General features: G+C 34.7%; 1 protein-coding gene across 5 annotated transcripts in view; it reads right to left on the bottom strand.

The window, feature by feature from the left end:
- Positions 1–19,375, bottom strand: part of VPS54 (VPS54 subunit of GARP complex) — a 104,094-nt gene that overhangs the window by 62,707 nt on the left and 22,012 nt on the right. For 4 of the 5 annotated variants that reach the window (XR_009054687.1, XR_009054688.1, XM_057741643.1 and 1 more), the window contains exons 2-6: positions 16,929–17,084; positions 15,341–15,582; positions 6,937–7,015; positions 4,465–4,499; positions 2,324–2,455 (exon numbers count right to left, since the gene is read on the bottom strand). Coding sequence is in view for 3 of the 5 variants with exons in the window: in XM_057741643.1 (XP_057597626.1) it covers positions 2,324–2,455; positions 4,465–4,499; positions 6,937–7,015; positions 15,341–15,582; positions 16,929–17,064 (624 nt within the window). In the remaining 2 variants the exon portion in view is untranslated. The remainder of the gene's footprint in view (positions 1–2,323; positions 2,456–4,464; positions 4,500–6,936; positions 7,016–15,340; positions 15,583–16,928; positions 17,085–19,375) is intronic. The other variant, XM_057741645.1, reaches the window with a different exon arrangement.

Here is a 19,375-nt window from a genome sequence, read left to right as displayed (position 1 = left end):
CCTGTTTCCCTTATGACCATGCAGGATCATGCATATCTTCAATAAGGTTCCTTCAATAATCTATTATAGGGATTTCCCTGGTGGTCCAGTGGTAAAGAATCCACCTTCCAATGCAGGGCACTAGGTTCAATCCCTATCAGGAAACTAAGATCCCATACGCCTTGGGGCAACTAAGCCCTCGTGCCACAACTACTGAGTTCACACATCTCAACTAAAGAGCCTGTGTGCCGCAAACTACAAAGCCCACATGCTCTAGAACCTGCACGCCCACACACCCTGGAGCCTGCACTTCACAACTAGAGAAGAGAAAAAACCTGCACACCACAACTAGAGAGAAGCCCACACGTCGCAACAAAGAGACTGAATGCTGCAACTAAGACCCAACGCAGCGAAAAATAAAAATTTTTTAAATGTATTATAATATATAATAGGTTACCAACAAGACATTCTTCTATGGTTTAAATCTCTTGCATTTATACTCTTTTGCCGTTGTTCTTTTTATCTGCAACGGCTGTTCATTTGTTCACCCAAAAAGCAATATGGGGATGAAGGTACTTAGGTACATCACAAGCTAAAGTAGACTCAATTTTCAGAAAATGGAGAACACGTAACTCCTTTAGGACAGTGCTACTCGAACGCAGTTTATATGCTGCTGCCAGTTTGTGAATTGTTTTAACAGGTCTGTGATGAAATGAGGAACTTTGTTGGAAATTAAATCAACTACATTGCTAAGTCCACAGTATTGCTTTTTCAAAGAAAGACTTTCTTAATGAAGGAAGCAGTGCAATGATTTACATTTTAGAGCAAACTCGCTATCTCATCGCAGACCAGAACTTTGGGTAGCAGCACTACAATAGGTTACAAATTTCTCTAATCCTGGTTGTAGCATCCCCTCTTTAAAGCTAGCAAGATAAAACAGCTGCTGTCAATTATATAGTGAGTTTGAGTTCTGTCTTGGAATCCTGTCTTCCATTCCTTTTCTAAGAACAGAGCAGAAAAGGAGACAAAATGTAAATGCAACAAAGCTGATTCTGCAACTTACCAAAAAAAAAAAAAAACCATTACGTTAGTCACTTTAAACATTTAGCATGAGAAAACTGTTTCATTTAAATTTCAAAGATTTCTGCAATTTATCAATATTCCATTGATCTATCCTTTTCAAAGGCTTAATATTTCCATAACTCATTTCCCATTAAAATTCTATAAAGGGAACAATTTTAAAGTATTCCTAAAAGTATCTGTATGGATTGATGAAACTTTTATTGGCTTCTGTTGTTTTTCTCTTTTAAGGTATCATTCTACCAGGAGATATACTTGGAATGTGAAAAGGTAGTCTGGGAGTGAGCCTGTGTCTATAAATCCATTGTTTTCATACAATATGTGAATTTATTCTTACTTAAAGAAAACCTTTATAGATGAAAATGTTGCACTCTCCCCCCCCCCGCAAAAAAAGAGAATTCATTTTCATTTTCAACTGTGAGAAAAGGAATACTCATGATTCTTCCCCCACATTTCTTTTCCTCTCCTCCCTAAGTAGCCCTTTCTTCAGTTGCTGAGGAGGACTGGACCCAACTTATTGAACAGTCTACCTGTGACAAGCTTTCAGACTGCCAAGAGCTGTCACTAGACTAAAACAAAATGCTTTCACCTCAGTTTAGGAACCACAGTCAGTTTTAGAAAAGCTCTAAACTGAGTGCTAAGAAAGAATAAAGATCAAAGGTCTTTATTTCCTATTCCAGTTTTAAAAGATTCTTGATATGAGTTATGTTTAAAGTTTTACGTTTTAAATGGCTTTCAAAATGTTGACTTCTGAAATATAGAACACTGTAAAATTTTGAAAAACTGCTGACTAATAACATGCAAAAGGCTAGGCTTTGCAAAGCTAAAGTAACACTGTATTTTTAACTATGATATTTTTGCTTCAAAATAATCATCATTACTATGTGTAAACGAGGAAAAATAGTACCTCAGGTAAAGTTAATTTTCTGTGCTTTAAATCATAAGGAATATAAAATTAGCCAATATATTGTTTGGAATAAATGTAAAAATTAATTGTTATCTAATACATACTCTCAGTTGAAATTCTATCAACTGCTGTTTCAAATAAGCACTCAATAAGCTTTTCCTTTTTGAACAGCACAACTTGTATTGCATTGAAACAAAATGCTATTACTTTTTCAGTTAAGATTTGAAGGGTTCTAATTATCAGTAACAATGAAGGTGAAATTAAAGGGATTAGTGCCTAGTAAATAACTCTGAACTCACTCTAACAGTACCACTTAATTAAAATAATTTTATGCATGGAAAAAGTAAAAAAAATTACCTTTTCTTGTAGTAACTTTGAGGAAGCTGCATCACGATTTCCTTTTCCACCAGCAGTATTAAAATGAGACCATGGTAAAACTGAATTAAAAGTTAAGGAATCATCCAAGGCAAAATCTGGTCTCATAAAAATCTATTAAAAAAATGCATTTCCCTCAATTAGATAAACATTTTCTTTACATTCATTATCCCTTCTAACATCATAAGACCATTGAACAATAATTAACTTAAATCTTAGGCATATATAGAAAAAGCAAGTGATAAGTTATTTATACAAAAATCTGTTGAAGAAAAATATACAAATAATGTTTCATCAAGCTAAAAATGCTCATGAAAGATAGAAAAATGTTTTTTTGCCTTTACCAATGGAAATGGTCATTCCTCTACCACTTGGTCAAAGTCGCTAATGCAATTCCACTGGATACATAACAATCCCACTGGGTACATACTTGTCCTAAAATTTCCATATGATTTCCTACTGACAGGTTTTTTTAAAATGTCAAATATTAATATCTCTATATTTATATATCTATTTTCTCTTGCTCAAATTCTTTCAAACTTACTTTTTTAGATTAGACAGACACTAAATTTTAAAACCAAAACAAATTCAATTTTATGAAGAGACTACTCCTTTCCCTTGTATACCACATCCATCTGGGCACCAAGTACTACCCTTAATATTTCCTCAGTGTCACCTGACTCTCCCTCTACACTATCTCCACAGCATTTCTGCAGTTCTTCATCATCTCTGGATTACAGTAAATGGCAACTTAGTGACGTCTTTCCCTAATCTATCCTCTATATTGCTGTCAGATACAGTTTTAAAATGTAATTATAATTGGATTAACTTTTCTTTTTAAATCTCTCAATGGATTCCTATGACAGACACACCAAACTCTCTTACAATGGCACTGAGAGTTTTATTTATCTCATACTTCACAGGATTTATTTATTAAACCCCATCTCTAAACACAAGTATACCATGTATACTTATTTATCTCATTCTTTATATATATTTTTATTTAATATGTATATCTCCCCCAAGAGACCATATGTTCCTATAAGACTGGATTTATAGATTATTAGTCTTTGTGTTCCAGCACATAGCATAAGGCCTGAAACATGGTTTAATCAATTTCTTAACTTCTGTTATATTTTATTATATTCACTGATTCATATGACCCATATCCAAAAATTTGTATGAACGTGATAGGGAAATCTAACTAGGGATGTTTTCTAGTCCCTCTAGTATAAGTGAAAGTATTAATTCAATAAATGTTTACTGATTATCTATGATTTACCCTTACGCTAGGCACTAAAGTGGAAATAAAGCTATAAATATTTTATAAGGGAATGAGTGACAAATATCTTAAAAGGGAAGGCAGGAATCTAGATAAAATGCTATGGAAGTTTGGCAAAGGGGACAACGATCTTCATTTGGGAGGAAATGTATTAATGTAAAGTTGCTATTTTTTAGCAAAAAACAATAAAGGATTAGATATGGGGAGATAAATTCTTCCAGGCTAAAGGAACAGTGCAAGTAAAGCATGAAGCCAGCAAAAAAGTTTGGTTGAAGTAAAGAATGTGTAGAGATTAGTAGACAAAAGTTAAGAGTGTGACTATGATGGAAACGAATAATTAAGGGCCTTAAATGACAGCGTTTGAATTTTATTTTGTAGGAATCAAAGAACTTAAAAAATGACTGCCCTTTCCTTTATGTTTCTGTCTTTCATCTTTCTGTCTCTTCTCACACTAAAGAGCAATTATCAGAGATCTCTTTGAGAATATGGTGAATGCAATGGACTCTTTCCCAAGAAAAAATTAAAAACAAAAAAACACTCATCTATTACACATCTCTACAAAATTTTTCATACAAAGAAAATATCTCTAATAATTTGGTGGGGAAATAAGATCAATAAAATTCTGTTTTAAAATGAAGAGATTTAAATATATTGGTAGTCTTGGTGATAAAGAAGAGACTGATCATGCAAAAGAGAGAGAAGAAAAGTGATACAACAAAGTCCTAGAAGAGGCAAAGTGGTCAAAGCGTCAGAAAACAGCCCAATGAAAGCTTCTTATAAGGCAAAATTAAAGATCAAATATTAAAAAGCTGTATTCTCATTTTTCAGACTTTGTTATTACCTTAGGTACTTGCTCCAGATCTGTCCTGGATTTATCTATTTAAAAAAGGAAAAGGGAAAATATGATTTTTTTGAAACTTGTTTTCATTTTATTTCCATAAAATATATTTTGACAGATTCAATACTATACTAGGTCACAACTAAATAATCACTTAAGTTTCTTTCTTCAACAAATATCAAACACCTTCTGTATACCTAGGAGTAGGCAAAGCACTGAATAAGACATACATTTCAAATAATTTTAATCAACTGTATAGTAGCACTAAAACAACTAAATACATTTCAAGTCTTCTTTAAATGCACACAGAAAGCCTGGTGCTCTCTTACAGAAATACTATTTTTTCTTGTTCAAAATATCCACCATCCCATCCAGAATTTCTTAAGATCAAAGATTTCTTTAATATCATATTAGTTTTCTTCTTAGACAGCTTAGTTTGTATCATCTACAAACTTCTTCCAAATAAACCTCCTTTATCTTCATCTCACAAATCAGATCTCAGACAAGGTACCCTGCTTTCCAAAACTAAGCTTTCTGTACTTGGACTCCATCCTCTCCTGCCTCTTCTCTGAGCTCCCTTCATCAATTACGCTGTCTCTCCTTATCTTTAACCTTTTAATAGCTCTTTCCTCTCTATAAACATGCTCAGTTCTCGTTCATTAAAAAAAAAAAAAAAAGGAGAAGAAGAAGAAGAAAGATAAAACCCTGGGCTCAGAGTAGGTTGAGGCAAGGGAGAACCTCAGGTTAAAATTTAAGGAAGCACTTGCTCTCAGGATTATGCAAATACCTCTCTTGCCTCATCTAATCCTGGCCATTCAAAAACATTCTTCTACCACAACTACTAGTAGAAATAAACTAGAGGGATTCTGTTCCCCATAGTCAATACTTTACATCTCAAATCTTCAAGTCACATTCATATTGGCAGTCTCCACTTCTTACTCTTGTACTCACTCCTTAATACATAGTATTGAAGTTTTTGTAACCACTACTCCAGTCTAAATGTTCTCCCTGATATCTCCCAAATCACCAAATCCACAGAGATTTCCCAGTGTGCAAACCTGATCTATCTCTGAAGTATTCTGACACTGTAGACTAATTATTCACACTTCTTTGAAATTCTAACTACCTTTCATTTCTAAGGTGGAACTCTCTCTTGGTTGACTCTCCTATCTCTCTGACTACTTCTTTTTAGTCTCCTCCACAGGTACCTCATTTTCTACTGCCCCTTAAATGTGACAGTTTCCTAGTGGTCTATCATCAGTTCTTTTCTTACTGCTTACATCCTTGCAGGTGATCCCACCTGTGCCCTTGGATTCAACTACCTTGCTATTGTCTAGCATATTCTCTATGATAATGTCTATCATACTTATATCTCCAGCCTAAATCTCTTTCCTGAGCTCTGGGTTGCATACCAGACTTCTCCTTATCCACAAAACTTCAATTAAACCTTTATCTCCTCCAAAATTCCTCCTCCAATATTACCTCTCTCACTGAACTGTACCTCTCACCTAGCCAGCTGCCCAAGCAAGAAACCTATGAATCATTCTTGAATCATCTTGCTCCATTACTAACAAATGATTCATCATCAAAACCTGTGCCTCTATTTCTGAGGCATCTCTTAAAGACCTAATTTCCTCTCCATCCTCATTAAAACTGCTACTAGGCACACATAATTTCTCACTTGTGTTGTTGCAGTAGCCTTCAACTGTATTTTTGCCTCCAGTTTTAACATCATCTATAAATTTATTATCCACAATTTTCACAGTGAAATATATAATCATATCTCTGATCATGTCTGGTTTAAAATATTTTGTAGCTCTATACTGCTTTCAGAAAAGAAAAATTCCTTAGCATGATATACAAGGCTCTTTGTGATCTGACTCCTACCTACTTCTTCAGCCTCATTTCTTGCTCCCAGTAGAGCTGGCATACTAAACTCTTGCAGGTCCTGGAACATGATAATCTCTCGACTCTAGGGCTTTGCATAAAGTGTTCCCTTTCCTGGAATGCATTTTTCCACATAAATATTTCTTGATAGTTAGTTTAAAACACAGACAATCCTTATTAACTTTACGAGTTTTTATAAAGCTAAAAGTTAGCAACTCTTTAAAATATTACCATGCTTAACTTACTGCTTTATATACAGAACTTACTGCTGCAACTGCTGGTTTGTTTAACTTTGCTCAGGAGACCATCAGCTTCTTGAGGATAGGGACTATTTCTTATTCATCTATTTTTAGGCAACAAGCAAAGTACAAAGTACCTGAATATTAAATAAGTTTTTGTTGAACTGAAGGATAACACTACCATCAGATCCATGATTTTTCTCTTTAAAACTTTTAGAAAAGGTTATGATTGTAGGTTATAGAAATTTCACTAGAAATAAAAATTAGATATGATAGTCAACAAGGTCCCCAAATTATGATTTTTGTTCATTAATATGTATGCTATGCTACAAATAGCACATATTCATACCATGAGTATGTAAGAGAGTCCTGTCAAAGGTATCTTTAGGAGGACAAATATTCTTGCATCTCTCATGAATCTTCTCTCTCTGATAAAAAGACAATGTGATTAATGCTATGTGGCAATATGAATAGTCAAAGCATTAACATATTTAACAAAAGAATATCAGAATATACCAAACGAGTCCTAAATTTTTCTAATATGAAATCACTAGCCTCTTGAACTTAAATACAAGTAACAAGCATGCTTAATAAACCAAATACCACTGAGATGTATGAATGTCTATATAATTATGCTCATCTCACTTTATACAGTTATAGTAAAATCTCCATAAATTTAGAATGATGTGGGAAAACAAATAAAACATTCTTATTTTTATAACAGAAATCAATTAAGGAAATAACTTTTTTAAAACAAGGAAGAAAATTTTAAACCTATATAACCCAAGATAGAAAGACAGATTATTAGTTAATACTTCCTCTGAGTCCAAAAAAAAAAAAAAAGACAGACAGACAGACAGAAAGAAACCCCACTCAGATTTCAGATTAGATGACCACTTATAACACTGTTATCTTTTCAGATACCATACATAAGACATATGGGAAAGTGGAAAGTGGTAAGGAAAAATCCCTGGGCTAATAGTATTCAGAATTCTGATAGCAATTCTATCATAAACTACAGGACTGTCTTCCAAAGTGGCTGTACCACTTTGTATTCCTATGCACAATGAATGAGAGTTCCTATTAGCCACACCCTTGCCAGCTTTTGCTCTCGACAGCATTTTGGATTTTCACCATTCTAAAAGATGTGCAGTGGCACCTCGTTTTAATTTGCAATTCCCTATTACATATGATGTTGGATAACTTTTAATATGCTTACTAGCCATCTGTATCTCTTTTTTCGTGAAGTGCCTGTTCAGATCCCTTGCCCATTTTTTGTGGTGAAATATACACAACATAAAATTAGTGGAGGTGGCCAAGATAGTGGAGTAGGAAAACCTTGAGCTCACCTCCTCCCAGACACACCAAAATTACAACTATTTACAAAGCAACTATCAATGAGAACCTGAAGAATATTAGAAAAGATTTCTCACAACTAAAGACATAGAGAAGAAACTACAAGACAAGTAGGAGGGGTGGAGGTAAGACACACACCCCTGGGTCAGGGATGAACAAATGGGAGCAATATCACAATCATAGAGGTCTTCCCCAAGGAGCAAGGCGTCTGAGCCCCACATCAAGCTCCCCAGTCCAGGGTCCTGCACTGGGAACATGAGCCTCCAGAATGTGTGACTTTGAAAACTAGTGGATCTTATGTTCAGGAGAGCTGGAGAGCTATGGGAAACAGAGACTCTGCTCTTAAACAGTGCATGCAAAATCTCACATGCTCTAAGTCCTAGCCAGAGGCATTTGTTTGAAAGGACCTTGGGTTAGACCCCCTGGATGATCTTGGAGAGCCTCTGAAAGAAGCAGGAGGCAACCGGGACCCCTCCAGGGAATGGAGATGATGGGAGCAGCCATTTTGGGAACTTGTTGTACTGCAATAACACCAGTGCTGGTGAGCAACATTTTGAAATCCTCCCTCTAGTCTATTAGCACTGGGAATCCAGCTCTGCCCACCAGTGGGCCAGCACCAGCCCTGAGCCCCTCCCAGGCTGAGCAGACAGCCATGTGGGGACCCAGTCCCAGCCTCCAGAAGGCCCATAGCCATGGCATGAGGCACAGCCTCACAGCCAATCAGGCCAGGGGCCAGCCATGTCTACCAGTGTGCCTATAGGAGTTGGCCCTGCCACAAAGAAGGGCACATGCAGCCTCACATGGGGGTACCCCTAGAGGATATAGCTCTGGTAACCAGAGGGGAGCATGTTTCTGTGCCCCGTAGGACACATCCTACTTAAGACCACTTCTCCAAGGTCAGAAAATGTAACTGACCTAACACACAAAAATAAACACAGAGAATTGGGCAAAATGAGGAGACAGAGGAATCTGTTCCAAACAAAGGAACAACACAGAACCTCAAAAAAAGAACTAAACCAAGTGGAGATAAGCAATCATCTCCATAAAAAAAGTCAAGGTAGTAATAAAGATACTCACCAAACTCAGGAGAAGAATGAATGAAAACTGTGAAAATTTCAACAAAGAGTTAGAAAAGATAAAGAACCAAACAGAGCTGAAGAATACAATAACTGAAACTAGAAGGAATCAACAGTAGATTAGATGATACAGATCTCTTCAGCAATCAAGGAGAGGAAGTAGTAGAAATCATACAAGCTTAACAGAAAAAAGAATTAAAAAAATAGAGTTTGAGACCTCTGGGACAACATTAAGCATACTAACATTCACATTATAGGGATCCCAGAATAACAGAGAGAAAAAAATGGCAGAGAACTTGCTTGAAAAAATAATAGCTGGAAAATTCCCTAACCTGGGGAAAGAAACATATACCCAGGTCCAGGAAGCACAGAGAGTCCCAAATAAGATGAACCCAAAGAGGTCCATGCCAAGACACATTAAAATGAAAATGGTAAAAAAGAAAAAAAAGAAAAAACAAAAGATTATAAGCAAAGAATCTTAAAAGCAGAAAGAGAAAAACAACTAATTACATATGCGGGAACTCCCATAAGACTACCAGATGACTTTTCAGCAGAAATTTTACATGCCAGAAGGGACTGGCAGGATACACTCAAAATAATGAAAGGAAATAACCTACAGCCAAGAATACTCAACCCAGCAAGGTTATCATAAATCTGAAGGAGAGATAAAGAGTTTAACAGACAAGCAAAAGCTAAGAGTTCTGCACCACTAAACCAGCTTTACAAGAAATGTTAAAGGGACTTCTGTATGATGAAAAGGCCACAACTAGAAATAAGAAAAGTATATCCTATGGTAAACCACAATGCAAAAGAATATTTTTAAAAGAATGTGTATATATACCTACACACACACACACACATATATGTATAACTGAATCACTTTGCTTAACAGCAGAAATCGACACAACATTGTAAGTCAACTATACTTCAATTAAAAATTTAAATTAAAAAAGTATAAAAAACTCACTGGTAAAGGCAAATATACAGTTAAGGTAGTAGATCAACCACTTACAAAGTTAGTAGGAAGGTTGAAACATAATAATACTAAAATCATCTATATCCACAATAAGTAGTTAACAGTTACACAAAACAAACATTAAATGTGGGAGTGGAGTGTAAAAATGTAGGGTGGTTAGAATGCATTCAAACTTAAGAGAGCATCAACTTAAAATAATCATTGTGTGTGTGTGTTATATTTAAAACTCATGGTAACCAAAAACTACAAATACATACACACTAACTAACCAAAAATAACCAAAAACCTATAACACATACACACACACAAAAGAGAAAGGAATCCAAACATAACACTAAAGATAGTCATCAAATCAAAAGGGAAAAGAGCAGGAGAAAGAGCGAAAAAGAACTACAAAAACAATCAGAAAATGATTAACAAAATGGCAATAAGTACATCCCTATCAATAATTACTTTAAAAGTAAATGGACTAAATCCTCCAATCCAAAGACAGAGTGGCTGAATGGATATAAAAACAAAACCTATATGTTGCCTGCAAGAGACTCACTTCAAACCTAGCCACACATAGACTGAAAGTGAGGGATGGAAAAAGGTATTCCATGCAAATGGAAACCAAAAAAATAAAAAAATAAAAATAAACTGTGTAGCAATGCTTATATCAGACAAAGTGGACTTTAACAAAGACTGTAACAAGAGACAAAGGAGGACATTACATAATGACCAAGGGATCAATCCAAGAAGAAGATATAACAATTGTAAATACATATGCACCCAACATAGGAGCACCTAAACACATAAAGAAAATATTAATGAGAAAAACTGAAAGTAACACAATAAAAGCAGGGGACTTGAACACCCCACTTACATCAATGGACAGGTCATTCAGATAGACAATCAATAAGGAAACACTGTTCTTAAATGACACAGACCAGATGGAACTAACAGATATGCACAGAACATTTGATCCAAAAGCAGCAAAATACACATTCTTTTCAAATGCACATGGAACATTCTCCAGGACAGATCACATGCTAGGCCGCAAAGTAAGCCTCAATAAATTTAAGAAAACTGATATCATATCAAGCATCTTTTCCAACCATAAGACTAAGGAACTAGAAATCAACTCCAAGAAGAAAAAATGCAAAAACACAAACAGGTGCAGTCCAAACAATATGCTACTAAATAACCAATGCATCACTGAAGAAATGAAAGAGGAAATTTAAGAAATACCTGGAGGGACTTCCTTGGTGGCACAGTAGTTGAGACTCCACGCTCCTAACACAGGGGGCCTGGGTTCAGTCCCTGGTCAGGGAACTAGATCCCATATGCATCAACTAGGAGTTCACATGCCACAACTAAGAAGCCAGCAAGCCACAACTCAAGGAGCCCAGCTGCCACATCTAAGACCCAGTGCAACCAAATAAATAAATAAATAAAATATTTTTTAAAAGGACATTAAAAAAAAAGAAATACCTAGAAACAAATAAAAACATAAACATAACAATCCAAGATCTATGAGATGCAGTAAAAGCAATTCTAAGAGGGAAGTTTATAGCAATACAAGCCTACCACATAAACAGAAAAATCTCAAATAAATAATCTAACCTTACACCTAAAATAACTAGAAAAAGAAGAAAAAGCAAAATCCAAACTTAGTAGAAGGTAAGAAATAATAAAGATCAGAGAGGAAAAAAATAAAACAGAGACTTTAAAAACAACTGAGAAGGGCTTCCTAGGTGGCGCAGTGGTTAAGAATCCGCCTGCCAATGCAGAGGACATGGATTCGATCCCTGCTCCAGGAAGATCCCACATGCCACAGAGCAACTAAGCCCGTGTGCCAAAAACAAACAAACAAACAAAAAAAACAACTGAGAAGATCAATGAAACTAGGAGCTGGTTATTTGAAAAGATAGATAAAATTGATAAACCTGTAGCCAGACTTGTCAAGAAAAAGAGGACCCAAATAAATAAAATTGGAAATGAAAGGGAAGTTAAAACTGACACCACAGGTACAAAGGATAAAATATCACTACAAACAATTATACACCAATAAAACAGACAACCCAGAAGAAATGGATAAAGTCCTAGAAACATACAATCTCTCAAAACTGAAACAGGAGGGAATAGAAAATATGAAAAGACTGATTACCAGTAATGAAATCAAATCAGTAATTAAAAAAAACAAAACAAAACAAAACTCTTGACAAACTAAAGTCTAAGACCAGACAGCTTCACAGGTGAATTCTGTCAAACATCTAAAGAAGAGTTAACACCTGTCCTTCTCAAACTACTCCAAAACGGACGCTTCCAAACTCATTCTACAAAGCCAGCATTACCTTGATATCAAAATCAAAGATACCACAAAAAAGAAAATTACAGGCCAATACTCCTGATGAACACAGATGCATGAATCCTCAATAAAATATTAGCAAACCGAATTCAATAATATATTAAAAGGATCATACAACATGATCAAGTGGGATTTACCCAAGGGTGGAAGGATGAATGCATATCTGCAAATCAATCAATATGATAGACCACATTAACAAATTGAAGAATAAAACTCATATGATCATCTTGATAGATGCAGGAAAAGCTCTGACAAAATTCAACATTCATTTATGACAAAAACCCTCAACAAAGTTGATATAATGGGAAGATACCTCAACATAATAAAGGCCACATAAGACAAATCTACAGCTAACATCATACTCAAGAGTGAGAAGCTGAAAGCATTTCCTGAAGATCAGGAACAAGATAAGGGCGTCCATTTGCACCACTTTTATTCCACATAATATTGGAAGTCCTAGCCATAGCAATTGGACAAGAAATAGAAATAAAAGGAATCCAAAATGGAAAAGGAAAACATAAAACTGTCACTATTGGCAAATTACATGATACTATATATAGAAAATCCTAAAGAAGCTACCAAGAAACTATCAGAACTAATAAATGATTTCAGTAAAATTACAGGATACAAAATTAATATATAGAAGTCTATGGTGTTTCTGTACACTAACAATGAACTACCAGAAAGAGAAATGAAGAAAACAATCCCATTTACAATTGCATCAAAAAGAATAAAATACGTTAAGAATAAATCTAACCAAGGAGGTAAGAGCCTTGTACTTGGGAAACTATAAGACACTGATGAAACAAACTGAAGATGACACAAACAAATGGGAAGATATACTATACTCATGGATTGGGAGACTTAACAGTTAAATGACCACACTACCTAAGGTGATCTACAGATTCAACGCAATCCCTATCAAAATACCAATAGCATTTTTCACAGGACTAGAGCAAACAATTCTAAAATTTGTATGGAAACACAAAAGACCCCAAATAGCCAAAACAATCTTGAGAAAGAAAAACAAAGCTGGAACTATCATGCTCCTTGATTTCAAACTATACTGTAAAACTAAAGTAATCAAAACAGAAATGGTACTGGCACAAACAGGTGGTACTGGCAAAACAGATACATAGATCAATGAAACAGAATAGAGAGCCCAGAAATAAATCCATGCTTACATGGTCAAATAATCAATGACAAAGGAGGCAAAAATATACAATGGGTAAAGAGCCCCTTCAATAAGTGGTGCTGGGGAAAATAGACAACTACATGCAAAAGAATCTAACTGGACTACCTTCTCACACCATATACAAAAATAAACTCACAATGGATTAGAGACTTAAATGTAAGACCTGAGACCATAAAACTCCTAGAAGAAAATATAGACAGTAACCTCTTTGACATCGATCTTAGCAACTTTGGTTTTTGTTTTGTTTTGTTTTTTCGGATCTGTCTCCTCAGGCAAGGAAAACAAAAGCAAAAATAAATAAATGGGACTACATTAACTAAAAAGCTTTTGCACAGCAAAGGAAACTATCAATAATGCCAAAAGGCAGCCTACTAAATAGGAGAAGATATTTGCAAATTATATACCCAATAAAGGATTAACATCCAAAATACACAAAGAACTCATACAACTCAACCTCAAAAAAACAAACAACTCAATTAATAAATGGGCAGAGGACCTAAACAGACATTTTTCCAAAGACATATAGATGGTCAACAGACATGTGAAAAGATGCTCACCATCACTAATTATCAGGGAAATGCAAATTAAAACCACAGTGAGATACCACCTCACACCTGTCAGAATGGCTGCTACTAAAAAGACAACAAATAGCAAATAACAAGTCTTGGTCAGAATGTGGAAAAAAGGGAACCCTGGTGAACTGCTGGTGGGATAAATTGGTACAGCCACTATGGAAAACAGTATGGAGGTTCTTCAAAAAATTAAAAATAGTACTGCCATAGAATCCAGCAATTTCACTTCTAGGTGTTTACCTGAAGAAAACAAAAACACTAATTCTAAAAGATATATGCACACCAATGTTCACTGCAGCATTATTTACAACAGCCAAGATATGAAAGCAGCCTAAGTGTCCATCAGTAGATGAATGGATAAATAAGATGTGGTATATACATACAATGGAATATTAATCAGCCATAAAAAAATGAAATCTTGCTATTTGCAACATGGATGGATCTAGAAGGTATTATGCTAAATGAAATAAGTCAGATGAAGACAAATACTGTATGCACTAACATATGTGGAACCTAAAAACAGAACAAAGCAAAAGGAAAACAGACTCATAGATACAGATAATAAACAACTGATTGCCAGAGAGGAGGGGAGTTGAGGGGTTGGCAAAATAGGTGAAGGGGATTAAGAGGTACAAACCTCCAGTTATAATATAAATAAGCCATGGGGATGTAATATACAGCAAAAGGAATATGGTCAATAACACTGTAATAATTTCGTATGGGGACAGGCAGTTACTTGACTTATCATGGTGATCATTTCATAACATGTGCAAATGTCAAATCATTATACCTGAAGCTAACACACTATTGTACATTAACTACTTAAAATTTTTTTAAATTACAAAATAAAAAAGAAACATTAGTAATGTTGACCATCTTTTATGTGCTTATTGGTCATTTGTATATTTTCTTCAGAGAAATGTATATGCAAGTCATGGACCCACTTTTAATTGGGTTGTTTGTTTCTTATTCGTGAGCCTCATGTTGAATCTTAGCACTATTAGGAATGTGTCATTCTGAAAAATCACTACTGTAAGGGAAATATGTTTACATATATCTAAGCAAAGAATCAAATACAACACAGGACAGCAGAATGTGTATGAACAGAAAAGAATACCATAGGTTTATCAAAGCCTATGGTATTGGTCAAAAATCTATAATAAATCAAACTAGAAATATTTCTTTTACTTTTGACCTGACTATAAGTCATTTCAAGATTAGATATTACCTGAGAGATTTCCTGTTGATATACTGTAAAATGTTCCTTGCTGATCTGTGGGAGGTAGAATGAAGGTATGACTTCAGTGTCCACAAAGTCCAATCCCCATGTTTTTGTGAAGAAGTCAGATTCTCTTTTTGCTAATCTAGGATCATTTAATGCTGCTGGGAGGTTTACTTTGGAATGATAAATAGTCCATCTATGTTGATCTGTAACTAGAGATGGGGCAACACATAAACTATTTGAATCACCTGCAAAAAGTAAACAAGAGAACTCTGTAAAGTAAGTTTTATGTTTGAAAATAAATTCTAGAAAAATAAAAATTTTTAGATTATACAAAGCAACTAAACTCTCCCTTCTACAGCAAATGTTTTAACCTTCAGCTTTCAGCATCAACTGCCAAGGGAGGAAAAACATGTCCAAGATAAAGGATATGCAAAATTTGAGGGTTGTAGTTGAAGGGTGGAGGGAAGAAAGTCTTTCATTAGTTCCTTTCCTTAATGTACAATTTATCTTTTTTCAACATCAAAACTCTTCTACCTTCTATTGTATATCTTCTATCCTTTAATACTCCAGGTTTTTCCCACAGGTAGGCCTTTTTTTCTATTGTCTTATGGCTGACACACCTGGTTCCAATATTCTTTTTTTCAGCTATAGTTAGATAATTGAAATGCTGCTGTGACATTAACCATAAGAGGAAAGAAAAATATACAGTCAGTTCTCGTTATTCACAGTTTTGTTCTATAAAGTCACTGAAATATTTAATAAGCAAATACTGAACCTTTGCTCCTATGGGAAATACAGGGTTACATTCCTGCAAATCTCTGTAACTTGCATCATCCAATCAATGTATAATCTTGTTTTGTGTGTGTTTCTGTTTAAAGATACCTTATTAAATATATATTGTTCATTCATTAACATTGAACTCATGGCTAACACCACTGTAACTCATATCTGAAGGAAGCTTATACGACATATGTATTTTCCTCATAAGACACAATATAGCCTTCTTGTGCTTAGAAACCCTAGAAAGCACTTCAGTACTACATTTGGAAACCATTTTGAACAGCAAAATCATTCACAAAAATAGCAAAAAATGTGGCTAAACAGACCACAAAATGGACATGTGTTTACAGCATGAAAGCTAAAAGATGGCAAAGTGTTGCTTTGTTCAACCTCAGGTGGGAACGTGTGCCTCAGGCGATTCAAATTTTTCACTCCTCTGTGCATGTCTGCAAATGACCACAAAAGTGCCAGAAGTATTGATTTAGGGGTTACAACTAAGTTTTAGGGATTAGGCAAATCTGCAAACATAGAATCCGCAAATAATGAGGACTGACTGTACTATGTTTAATTGAAGAACTTTCAATCTGTACCCTCATTTTCAAAACTTTTCTTTCAGTTCATATAAGTGACTTCTTCTATGGAAATGTATGAAAAAACTATGTTCCAATTTCCCAACTTATTTCCAAATTATATGTCTTTAGTTTTCACATCATAAAATTTACTCTTTTGAGTTAAGTATATGAAATCTGACTATTCATTTAAAGATAAAACAAATCCTCAATAAAATTCCTCAAAAAAGAAAAGGCATTACCTGTGGGTTCCTTGGGACACACATCTGGCAGTGACTGCACAGGTCGAATGTGTTTTGTCGGGTCTACCTCTTTTTTAAAGAAAACATCACTGCTGCTTCCTTGAGGCACTGGTGAAGAACTGTGGCTTGAAGCCATTGCATAAAATCACCACTCAACTGAAAATAAGCAACAAATAACCAAGACACTTAATACAAATCAAAACTCATCTATAAGTATTATGCACGTCACACATTTTCTTTCAAAAACACACACATTATTCAAAATCCCTCAAGGTGTAAGGACATAATTTGAATACTCACTATTAATTGTGGGAGTCATTCATTATATTTGCTAAGAAAGTTATTTGTCCTTGTTTGAAAAGTATTCTCCTCAAACTGAAATATCCTTAGTCTTTTATCCAAAGTGAAAATAGATACCAAAACTGTAGCCAATATATACTGAAAATGAAAACATTCCATTCATTTAACAAGTATATAATAACTACACATAATAACAAAATGGGTAAGTCTATGGGTTTTTGAAATCTGACTGTCTGGGCTCATACCCTGGCTTCACTTATCAGCAATATAACCTTGAGGAAATTTACTTAATCTTTGTGTTCTTTAATTCATCTCTAAAAATAGAGATGAAAAGAGATCCGATCTCAAAAACATTTTGTAAGAATTAAAGGAATGGATATATGTAAAGCATTTACAACAATGCCTGCCTCAAAGTTAGTGTTCATACATGTTAGTTATCATTATGATTACAATTACTATGTGACTGTCACTATATTAAATGTTTATAAAAGAAGTACATTCTTCAAGGTTCTTGCAATTACATTAGGTAATCAAAACAATCAAAACCCTAAACAAAAGACAAGTTAATCTATGTCTACACTTTTTAACAAGTACGGAAAAGAATTTGTGGGGCAAGACAACATAATAAAGGCTGCAATGTCAGGTAAGACTTCACAAATGAAGCCTTAAGCTGGATAATAAAGAACATGTATTATTTTATTATCAGAGGGTAGAAACTCTTATATTGCTGATCATATTAACCAAACAGCAGGCATTCAATAGATAGCTTTTTTTTTGGGGGGGGTGGGGGGTACACCAAGTTCAATCATCTGTTTTTATACACATATCCCCATATTCCCAATAAATAGCTTTTAACGAAGGAATAAATAAATGAACATAAACAGAAGCTTATAGCTGAGAAGGATCTTAGATATCACCCAGTCCAAGTTCCCCGATACTAGAGATAAGTATAGCGAGGCCCTGAAGGACTAGGTGGTTTACAAAGATACATGTGGTTTAACAAGTTTTTTAAAAAGCCAATTTAGGAAATCTGGTAAATAGAAAAATAAGAGTAAGAAATAAAAAGCAGAGCTATAAGGCTAGGACTGGTGACAAAAGTCATCCATTCTAACTCTTCTATAGTTTGAAGAAAAACTAAAAATTACATTTCTCAGACTTCCTTGCATACCTGTCTCAGTCCTTCTAACACAAAGGAAACACATCCAATTATACCATTCACTGAGAGCATAAGAAATAAGCTGCTAAGAAAAGAACAAAGGTAAATAACTTTCTCAAAGTTCCTGAACAGAAAGCAAAAAACAGCATGAACAAAGTTAAGGGATATGGAATAATCATAAGACTGTGTAGAAACTGACCTGGCTAGAATGAAATGTTCACTGACAAAAATGCTGACAAAAGTACTGACAAATAAATCATATCTACACACACACACACACACACACACAATGGAGGCATTAGAGGCCTGGGGGGAAAAGAGTATATGATGAAACTATCTGGGAAAATTAATCAGGGTATTGGTTTGAAAGCCATCACTGGCTCATTGCATTTACAGCCATATACATTAAGTGTAAAACTGTTTCTGTATAAAAGTATTTGCATATTTAAGAAAGAAATATCTAAAGGATAGGAAACATAGACAACACAGGAGCCTGTACATTGTTTAGTAAAGACAATTCTAAGTGTAACTTAAGTTTGTTTAACTTTTTTGTTAAATTTCATAAAATAAAATGGCTAAAATAAACACATTCTGACACTTAAAGAAGTAGGCTACAAATATTTGGAAAATGTATTTATGTTGAATACCCATTGCTTGATGTCAGATAAAATAAACATGGATTCCAACAATAGCACACTACCATTTCCGTGTATTCTATTTACCATCCTGTCATTTTTACAACAAAAAGGAAGCCTAATTGCCATCTTAGGAATCTAGAAATACTTGGGGAGATGGGGACTTGTGGAAAAACATTTCCAGACTCCTATAAGTTACTTCTGTATCTGGACGAGGAAAATAAAGATATCTTATTTACTCCTTAAAGATTCTGAATTGGGAAACATGTACAAGTTTTCTGCTTTTTTCCTACACCCCTCCTAATTCTTATGAAAAGACGGACAATCTCTAGCTATAAGGGATTGTGTAAAATTAG

The sequence above is a fragment of the Hippopotamus amphibius genome, chromosome 7, assembly GCF_030028045.1.
Source record: "Hippopotamus amphibius kiboko isolate mHipAmp2 chromosome 7, mHipAmp2.hap2, whole genome shotgun sequence".
Lineage (NCBI taxonomy): Eukaryota > Metazoa > Chordata > Mammalia > Artiodactyla > Hippopotamidae > Hippopotamus > Hippopotamus amphibius.
The sequence above is the reverse complement of the archived record's forward strand: the minus strand, read 5'-3'. Positions and strand labels throughout refer to the sequence as shown.